Source organism: Zootermopsis nevadensis, unplaced genomic scaffold (genome assembly GCF_977971745.1).
Source record: "Zootermopsis nevadensis isolate Lab colony 2312 unplaced genomic scaffold, Znev_1.0 Znev_ptg000030l, whole genome shotgun sequence".
Lineage (NCBI taxonomy): Eukaryota > Metazoa > Arthropoda > Insecta > Blattodea > Termopsidae > Zootermopsis > Zootermopsis nevadensis.
Genome location: NW_028259162.1, coordinates 2,274,349 through 2,285,124, shown reverse-complemented (window position 1 = coordinate 2,285,124; position 10,776 = coordinate 2,274,349). Strand labels below are relative to the sequence as shown.

At 36.7% G+C, this 10,776-nt stretch overlaps 1 protein-coding gene across 2 annotated transcripts; it reads left to right on the top strand.

Annotated features, from left to right (window-relative positions):
* The first annotated feature begins 1,788 nt into the window (after positions 1 to 1,788).
* On the top strand, positions 1,789 to 10,253 carry Adk2 (Adenosine kinase 2). Of its 2 annotated transcripts, none has more exons than XM_087358372.1 (8): positions 1,789 to 1,941; positions 2,116 to 2,323; positions 2,624 to 2,759; positions 2,848 to 2,993; positions 3,468 to 3,638; positions 4,142 to 4,292; positions 5,664 to 5,750; positions 6,744 to 10,253. In XM_087358372.1, exons 1-8 carry the CDS (start codon positions 1,925 to 1,927, stop codon positions 6,869 to 6,871), a joined length of 1,044 nt encoding a protein of 347 aa, XP_087214498.1. In that variant the 5' UTR covers positions 1,789 to 1,924; the 3' UTR covers positions 6,872 to 10,253. The 2 variants fall into 2 exon arrangements, with proteins under 2 accessions (XP_087214498.1, XP_087214499.1); XM_087358373.1 differs by lacking the exon at positions 1,789 to 1,941 and adding an exon at positions 2,002 to 2,021.
* Positions 10,254 to 10,776: the final 523 nt, after the last annotated feature.

Below are 10,776 nucleotides of genomic sequence, written 5' to 3'. Positions count from 1 at the left end.
CTCTCTGTGAAAAGAAGTGCTTCGACAGACATGCACTGAATGCTTATTCAAAGATACACTTGGAAGTCAAGCCTTATCAGTGTGTATACTGTGATAAGCGATTCGTAAGTACATGTGTAATGAAGCGTCATGAGAGAGGACATACAGGCAAGAAACCCCATGTATGTGAAATATGTGGAAGGAAATTTCTTCATCTCTACTTGCTCAGTGTTCATTTGCGTCGCCATAATGGTGAGAAACCATTCGGCTGCAACATCTGTGAAGCTGCTTTCGCCTCCAAATCATCATTGCGAAGTCATAAGCTCAATCATGTTGATGTGAAGGCATTCAGGTGTACTCACTGTGAGACGTCATTCACGTCCATTTAAATGTGATATCTGTTCTAAGAGTTTCAGTTCATGGGATAGTATAAGAAGACGTGTACCGACACACGAGAAGAACTACAGATGCCAGAATTGTGGTACCCTGTTCAGTGGTTTTCATAAACTCAATAAACATGAAAAGGAATGCCCCTGTTTTCAAAATTAGTATTATGTGTGTGACCTGCATTGGCAGGAAAGTGAAATAGTTCCTTTTTTATATAAGTTCCTGCTACGTATCATATATCTTTACAATATGGTTACAAGTTTTTATGTAAGACACTTGTCTGAGTGGCGTTCAAGCATCTGAAGAAATCTGGGCTCGTAGACTGGAACTCCTTTTGTTAAGGATAGATGTAACTTTATTATTTTGATTGTACTGTATGCATGTATTGCTTGAAACAGTAAGTATTATGTAATTTTAAACCCAAAATTATAGATACATCTCCCCAAATCTCACCTTTTCAGCGATGATACTGACCACAAATCACAAAAAAATGTAGACCCTCCCAAAATAAATCAGCCCCCCCCCCCCCCCCCCAAATAATGCTTGGGAAGGTGTTGAAGTTCAGATATGTCTGCATTTATGTAAATGAAAGTCATGCACATATAATCAGCAGTTTATCTTCTGGGCAAAGTTTAATTGAAACAAATGTCTTGCTCTGTACATGGTGTAACATATTTCTAATTTCTGTAAAGCCATACATTTGAGTGTTTTGTATTGAATTTTTTTAATGCTAATGTTTGAACCCTATTTTGATGTATGTGTATTTTAGAAGATTGAATCACTTTTTAACCCCCTAAAATATGTTTTCACTGTACACAAGAAATAGCCAAGTAATTGAGTTGTTGATATTGTAAATAGCTTTGCTCAGAGTGATTGAGATTCACACAGAATTGTTAAAAATTTTCAGGGTTGAATTCTTTGGAAAAATTAATGTAAGATGCCACTCCATTACATAAACATTGAATCTGATATTTCTATTACATGAATAAACCAGAGTCCATGAGAAACTGTATATCCACCAGTTATTACCATATTTGAGTAGAGTCTATAAAATTTTGTGGAGGTATTGGCCCAAAACCAGAGGTGACCAAGATTGGAAAGTATTTTGAATAATTTTTTGCTCGGATACAGAATAGCTTTACTCCAAGTGACCATCTTACAAAGAGTTGCATAATCGTATGTATATTTCAAAAGTGGTTATTAATAAATAACTCTTACAATTGTAATAAATGTGCCTGATAGGAAGGAGTGTGAAGTAATGCAAAGATTTTGTGAAGGTGGCAGGTCGAGACAATGACTTTCTGACATCTCGTTCCTAATACTAGTACCATAGATTTTCTTTACGCCCTGCAGAGGGAAGCACTGAGCCACGCTAAATCCAGCAGGGATTATAACTTCGGAAACAGAAAGTATCCATAAATTATCCCCTTCTTTTCAATATGGCTGCATAGCGTTGCACACGATGCTTCAATGTGTGCTTATAAAATCTCAATTATAAACAGTAACATATGTTTTGTTACTTACTTTAATTACCTTCAGTAGTCGAAAAACGTTTACAATGGAGGGAGTAGTACGGTAAATTACTTTATTAATTTATTTTAAATAAAAGAGAGTATTGAAATGTAGCCATCATTCTGAACAGACTATTAATAACGGTTGGTGCACTGATTGCGGAATCCGATTGCTGTTTGTATGTTAGGTTATGAATACACAAATTGTTTTAATGTAAGTTTTCTTTGTTTTCGTCAGTTCTGGATTGGTTGTAGGATTGGGTAATCCACTGCTTGATATTTCCGCGAATGTTGATGAAGATTTTCTCTCCAAGTATGATATGAAACCAAATAATGCTATTTTAGCGGAAGACAAACATAAGCCTCTGTACGATGAAATGGTTCAGAAGTACAAAGTTAACTACATTCCAGGCGGAGCAACACAAAATACTTTGAGAGTGGCGCAGGTAATTGTTTTCACGAATGTTCAAAGTGTTTACCATATGAAGAGTTAATGTGGAAAAAGTGCAGTCATGGGTACTGTAAGCTAACATAACATAACCTAACCGATTAAACCTTTTCAGGAACGAGAGTCATGGGTTCAAAACAACACGGTAATATCCTATGGCAGTGAGATCCAAACTGCATTCTCTTTTCGACCATTATTTAGTGCATAATTCGTGAATAACAAAAACGTTAGGGACTCTTTTTTTTTTACCTGACAAGTTATGCAAAAATTTTGTTTATGATTATTCTCATTTTCTCAGTGGATTTTGAAGCAGCCAGATGTGACTGTGTTTATGGGTTGTGTTGGTCGAGACAAATACAGCAAGATTCTGGAGGATAAAACAAGAAGTGAGGGAGTGAATGTGCAATACCAGTACACTGACAAGGAACCTACAGGTTAGTTGCTCTTAATGTGAAGTTGCAGAATATTAGAGATCTTGTGTCTTAATTTGTGCTGATTAGTATGGATACTGATTGTTTTCAGGAACATGTGCAGTTCTTGTTACTAGTAATGGCAACCATCGCTCTCTGTGTGCTAATCTTGCAGCAGCCAACTGCTTCACAATAGATCACATACACAAACCAGAAAACAAAGTGTACATAGACAGTGCAAAATTCTTCTATGTCTCTGTAAGTTGGAATTTATATACATTCTTCTGTTGGAACTTTAAAACTGCACCATATAAATGGAGATTACTGTTAATTTTGTTCTTGGGCACTCGCATAAAGCCTTCTTGTTCTGTCCTATTCTTTGTGGTTCATGCATTAGAAATTATTTTATATGAAATGCAAGTCCAAAAGGAACAGTAAGGGTGTTTGAACCCACACATGGATACACAACGAAACACTGCAAAATCACTTCACAGTTCGTTTTTAAATCAGCTGTACAAGATGTATTGAATAGTTTCTGAATGCAGTAAACTTGTTGTGTGTTTAACATCATTCATTGATTTTATTATTATTAACACAGCATAGATGAAAATAAACTCATTTCAGTATGTAACTAATTTTTATGATACAAGCCCTCATGCCCTTCGGCAGAAAGGCACGCCCTGCATTTCTCCCTTGTGTTCAGTGATTAAATTAGATCGTCTGGTTCCATAGGGTTTTTTCTTGACGGTGAGTCCACCATCCATTATGGAAGTGGCAAACCATGCTCTGAAACACGACTGTCCATTCATGATGAATCTCAGTGCTCCGTTCCTGTCTCAGTTTTTCAAGGAACCAATGATGCAAGCCATGCCGTATGTCGATATCCTATTTGGGAATGAAACTGTAAGTGTAATGGTAAAGTTAAAAATATCTCAGTTTGCGAATAAAAGGTAAAATTGCACATGGATTTAGCACAATCCCATTATGGTATTGTAGTGGTCAGCTTCAGTGTTCCGGATGTCGTAACCTCTCTCAGCCCTCGATAACCAGGAGGCTGGCTTCACGATCCGAATAGCGGCTTTGGTCATGGTTGTAGCAATGAATGTATCGATTTCTGTCATTTTAGTCTTATCGTCTGACATTGTTAAATTTTTAACATAAGAAAATGGTTCATGGGATAAATTTCAGTTTATTTGGTTAATCTATATAATATTTACATAATCACTTGGTAATATTTTATCAAGATATATGCCTAAAAAGTAATGAAGTTAGTAAAATGTTAATGTCAGTTGTGATCTTCTGGGCTATAAGTTATATTCTTATTCTGTAATGTAACTACGAAGACTGCGTATGCACTGATCTTGCCGTTTATTTATTTCTGCATAATTCGCCGTTCTTCTATATAGGAAGCCACTGCATTTGCAAATGAACAAGGCTTCGGAACAGATGACCTGATGGAGATAGCTCTGAAAATAACACAGTTACCAAAGAAGAACCTTAAAAGGCCGAGGATTGCGATTATTACGCACGGACAGAATCCGGTTCTTCTTGCGAAAGGTAGAAGAATCCTTTAAATCTGAAATTCAAAGTGCTGGAATAGTTTGCATGGAAGTATTCTAATTGCATGGTACGGTTAAGGTTAGTTTTTACCAAAATAAATAGTCGAAGAGCTGTAGTATTGCAGATGTGTGCTCATAAGAATTCTCCAAGATGAATTTTGGAATTCTATCACTAAAAGAGCGTGGAATTTAGGAAATTAAATGAAATTAATTTCACAATTCGAATATAAGATTTTTTTTTCTTTATAAGACATGTAATTTACTAATTGATTTTATAATTATGTCTTTACAGGGCACATATTTGAAAGTTACAGATGAATTTCAAGGTTCATATATGTTGTATATTATCGTCATTAAGGCTTTCTGAGACTGGATGACAGTGTTTAAGAAATTATTGTTCGTCGGAGAGAAATGCATACAGCGTAAACTATTTATTTTATCGAATTCTACAAGCTTTATCTGTGTGTTGAGATAGATTTTTGTTATTGTGTTGAAGGCCGTGACCCTTAACCTTCTACTCCAACTTCTTTCCCTTTTATTTTCATTACATCATTGCGTCATGTGCTTGCCGGCTGATATCGTTGTTCTGCTATTGGTTTAACAACTTTGAACGACTCTTCCTTCTGCTGTACTTAGCAGGTTGATAGAATTGTATTGGCAACACTGTAGCCCTGCATTTGAAAGTTGCTTGGTGTGAATCTCAGTTGGGTTACTGACTAATCTACAGAATGTTTCTGTTCGTTTTGCATATTCTGTGCAGGTGAATCCTAAAAAAGTTTTTTTTCTCCCCTCCAAATCTTTTAACATATTTATTGTTTATTATTATCTCATATAATTTGCGTAGCATTTGTGTGTGTCGCTCTGTGGTCCGTGAATGAATCTGTCTACCTTTTATTCCTATAAGCTCAGTTGAGAATTCAGGCAATGACCTTTTTTTGGCTGTTACTTCATTAGATTGTCTTATTTGTCAGATGGATGGTGAAAGATGAAAGGAATTTAGTTGTCATTTTTTCTGCACAGAACTTCTTGTAAGGGTCCGCAGTGGCCGCGCGGTCTGAGGCGTGGGCCTTGTGCCGGTTGGTCGCTGGGACCGTGGGTTCGAATCCCACTGAAGCCATAGATGTCTGTCCGCGTTTTTCTGTGTTGTGCTGTTCTGCGTACAGGTAGAGGCCTTGTGACGGGCCGATCCCTCGTCCAAGGAGTCCTACCGAATGTCTATAGATCGAGCCAACGAAAAGTTGGGACCCGCAGTGCTCAGGCACTTGAAGAACACGTCGTCCAGGTACGTCTTGTCTGTTCCCAGTGATACACTTCCTACCCATTTTAATTTAAATTAACTTTGCTCTGTGCTATCAAATACTTGTTTCAGATGGTATAGTAAATGAATTTCCAGCCATCAGATTGCCACCAGAAAAAGTTGTAGACACCAATGGAGCTGGAGATGCCTTTGTTGGGGGTGAGTCTACAAGGAAAGAAACTTTGACGCTAGATTGTGGTTTTTGACTATGGTTGCTTTTAGCCTTAGATAACGATGTAACTGAAGTCATTGGGTGTTATTCTTTGTGGGGCTGTTGTTTGTGTGGCAGTGAACAGAATTACTCCATTCCTGTTGGAAATGAAACTTTGATTATTCAGGCCATAGCATGTGACTTTACTGTGTAAAATTTTTGAGGTGGGAAGTCATGTTGGGCGTCGTGGCCGAGATAAGAAACAGTAATTTTTAAAAATAAAATATTTCGTATAGTTGTTTTACCTTTTAAAAAAGTTACATATTGTGGAATGTTTACTCTGTAACTGATAGTTTTAGGGTAATTAAATCATGATTAATTATAAGGGAAGTGAGGGAAATGCTTATAAAATTGCTGTTTGTAAACCTCAAGGGAAAGAGACCACTCAAAGACTTGGGCAGAAGAGGATAATAATATTAAAATGGGTGTTAGGTATGGTTTAAGGAAGAGACTGCTTGGAAAACCTAGATGTAGGTGGGAAGATATGGAGATAGGGAGGGGTTTGTGGATTGGATTCATTGAAAGCAGAGAATACTGAAGTAGAATAGCGTCTTATATCGAGGTAAATATAATAAGAGTTGTATTCATTAAAGACTAGTCAGATTGTGGCACGGACAGTATTATCTGCCTTGTTATGTCATTATGTTGGTTTACTAGCAGAGAAAGTTGAGACTTTGCATCAGTGAAGATGTCAATGTTGGTGTACTGGGCGTTCCTCTGAAACATTTGTATCAGCCTACAAGCTCAAATGGTTTTACAGCCTAAAACGCTAACATTACGAATGAAGATTTAAAGTGGTCTTAAATGACTGCCAGTCAATGCATGAAGTTTATTACTCATGACGTCGAATGTCCGATAGCTTCTGTTTGATTTTGTTTCTGCCAAACCCAAATACCTTATCGTTACTCATCCCTGTTACACAGAAAATTCTGTATTTTCAGGGTTTTTAGCACAGCTTGTAATGGGCAAGCCTTTAGAGACTTGCATCCGATGCGGGATCTGGACTGCCACGGAGATCATCCAGCGCTCTGGCTGTACTTTTGACGGCCCACCCACATTCTTGGAGTAGTCGGGTATATCGCGTCAGTCGGTGCCTTGTTTGGAGAGAAATTCACGGGCTCAGACTTAAGCTCATAGTTCAGGAAGACATGAACCTGTTTCATCCTGTCTCCTTTATTATTTTATTCACATGTTAATCCGATGGACGTTACGCATTATAGCGTAATGTTCAAGGTGGGCCGTATGATTTGTATTGCCCTGGTAAAAGATAATGCAGATCGATGTTTAAAGTGTGTTGGAAATGGGTATCGTGCTCGCCGATGAATGCCGTGTCGTTTTGCCATGTTTGCACGGATTCTGTTTATCTCAGCGTAAAGACATTTCAAAACATTTGGAAAGGTCTGTAAAGTAAGAAGTGTCTACACTTGGTTTCTTTACTCTTTTGCAACTTTCTTTCCGGACTTTCTTCGGTCAACCGTTTCTTCCGTCTGTTTTTCTTTTCCTCCATTTCTTTTATATTTCCATTCTGTCACCACAGAAGCCTATGTTAATTCTTTCCTCTTCTTGACATTACATTTATTAAGATGATCTGAAATCATATTCTGAAACGTGATTTCCGTCTACTTGCCGAGATAATTGTACTTACATTTATGATTTGGAGATGATCTGGGTTAGGAAGAATTTTTGCCAAACTTGTTTCGAAACTGGGGATGTGTAAACTGGTTTCAAGTTGAACCAAATTTTAAACAAACTGGTAATATACCCAAATCACCTAGACTAACTGAGTTTGAGCATGTTATTGCCGCCAAGGGCATTCAGAAAGTTGGTTTTTTAATTTGGTAACAAGAACACACTACTGTATCAAAATAGTATATGGAACTCGACTTGGTGTGAATGCTTTTTTATTATTATTTTTATTTTATCCGTGACGTGCGTCTCGAAGCAAGTACAGACTTTAAACTTTGTTTAGAATGTGTAATAGTTTGTGTGCCAAACAAAATGTGAGGGAAAAATATAACTTCCTGTTGCGGTTCTGACGGTCTTTTATAAAATGTGCTGATATATTTGTACAATTTTTTTTTTTTTTGGGTTATGTTTATGCATTTTAGGTTACATAATTTTAGACAGACATATTTATAGTATTTTTGGTACAATATAGCTTTCTTCAAAATAAGAATTATAGATTGCTTAGGTAGTCCAAGGTTCAATATGAAAGTATGGTACTCGTTACCGATTTAAATACCCCATGCCAAGTATTGATATTATTAATGTAACAGTCCCCCCCCCCCCCCAAAAAAAAAAAAAAAATATATATATTATGCCAAGACATAGCTTTGTTGAATTTTCAGTTTCGCACTGTGAGGTTGCAGCCTAAATTGGGGAGCACTTATGTTGGGTTTGTGATGAACAAAATTACTTTCTGTTCCTTAGATGTGCAGAGAGGCATGACCAACTGGCGTGTATCTTCAATAATTTGCATTTAGAGGCTTACATCTGTTAAGGATGCCAATCCAGTCGAGTCTCAAATGTGACTTTTTTTTCAACCAATAAAAATTTTAAGTTTATTCGTGTTACAGAATTTGCACATCCCAATTGAAAATTCTTCCACCTTAAACACTCGAGCAGATTGAAAATCCTTACTAAATTGAACTAATATCTTGTGATGTGTTTAAGATTCTAACATTAGAGTTTCTAAGATTATATCTGGCTTAATACTCTTATTTCTTTCTTATTTAATGTGCCCATATAAAATACAAATACCATGTGATTTGGACATCCGAGCTGATATCCGACGGACCCCTCGCGACTGCCCGAAAATAACGGCATGTATGAAGATGGTAGCCTTTTGGGATATTGTACTGTGAAGTCTTGTAAAAGTCGACCAGTTTTTCTGAGGCATCTACTGCAATTTCCCTGGTAATAAAGACCTCTGAAATGTTGGTCAACGTCAAGTCTATGTGGTGCAAAATCACGGAAGGCTGTCGTCTATATATTTTCATTGCCATGAAAAAAAAGTAATGTCGCTTAGAATGGCAATTTGCTAATGCAGTACATTGTACTTAATTATTGTGATACAGGAATAGTGAAACATTAAACATCAATATGGGATATTAATCGTGTAATGGAGAAACGGCGGTCGATTGGCAAAAGTTTGAATGTGGCTGATGTTTATTGGCAATGAATTTGTGATTGATATTGTGAGAAGAAGCTGTTTACAGTTTTTGAATGTGTTTTTACCAAAATGCATAACAGTCGCTGGTATATTTGTCGCCACAGTTTGCACGCTAATAGTGTTAATACTGTTTTTTACCACCTAAGATTTATCGTGGTTTTTATGGGCTACAGTAAGATCGTTATTATAATATTCTGTACCATCTCAGAACAGAAGGTTCTCTCTGTGATGCAGCATAAAATACAGGGTGGTCAAGAACTGAAAATTATCCCATATTTGCTTATATTATTGCCATATTCCAGCGTCCGTCAACATTTGTAAAAGAATCCTGAAATGTATAAATTGAGAAAAATAATCTGAGACACTGTGCAGATTTTACTGACCCCTGATATTGTTAGATTTAATTAAGGGGACAGTGGATAGAGCATGTAGCATGCATGGAGGAAACAAGAAATTAATTGAAAATACATTACGTAGTTCAGATTCGATTGGAAGTTACTCGGAACGAAACCACTTACGAGACGTAGATACAAATCGGAAGCAGCGGTGCATTGACAACTCATTGTTCCTTTTTGGACAGATTCTACAGGGGGGTTGGGAAGTAGGCATTGAGAAATTGTTATAACCTCTATATTTCCAATGCAAAGATAATGAAAATAATTTTTACATGTACGTTTTTAAATGGGAATGCCTACTTACTTCCCACCCACTCTGTATATCTGGATAGCTGAAATTTAACTTTATCATGATGTTCCCGTTAGCTCTGATGCACATCTCTTTGACCGCTGGTGTGTGTGTGTGTGCACAAGGCCACATCGTCATCTACGACTAGAAGTACTTCTAACGGGTTTCAATTGAACAGCAGTATAATATCTCGTACAATAAATTTGAAATCAAAAATTCTTAGCATAATCTGCAACCGGAAAAGTGGTGAGATCGTGCTCAGTTTAACTCTGGTATAATTCTACAGTTCAACAAATATTCCAGTACAGAATTTAAACATATTAAATTATCAATTTTTCTGCTAGTCATTTGTGTTCCTCATTCCTACGGACCATTCACTCTTTCAACCGAATAAAATAAGTGGTGACAATTACGAAAGTAAATATGGCACTAGAGATATTTTTTTGTTCTAATGATGGTACAGAAATCTAACAATAGAATATGTATATATATATATATATATATATTATGTATTATTTCTCCATTAGATTCATAATGGTTTTTAAATAAGATATTGTTTGCAAATGTTTTATCATATGATATTTTTGTTACTGTGTACACGTTGTTTCATTTAATCCTGACGTTTGAACCGTCTGTGATTAATTTTATCCTAAAATATACACATTACATGAACCAGGATAACGCGTTAATGTGACTGAGTATGAGCTGGAAAGCCAGGCTTCGATTCCCAGCAGAGACGATAATTTTTTTTCGTTACCTACGTGTCTAGACCGACGCCAGAGTGTGACGCTAAATATCATCTTCCCTTGGCGTTGAGATCTAGAGAGTGCGGCATCTATAAACCCTCTGACTGAAGTTGAGCTAGGTTAAAGATATAAACCAAAAAGTCCACCCCTTACCTTCAGCAATTTTGTGTAATTTTAAGTGAGAGCTGGGTCATGTGATGGGGTATGAAGTTTCGATGGGGCAGGTAAGTTCCCCTCCGAAAACTAGTGTTTCACTTTTGTTGGTCTTAAGTCACCAGTGTTTCAAGGACAGGTGACAAGTGTATGATTTTGCACATGATAACTTTCAGATTTGAAGAAATAGCAGGTACCAGTGAAATCTAATGTTTATTA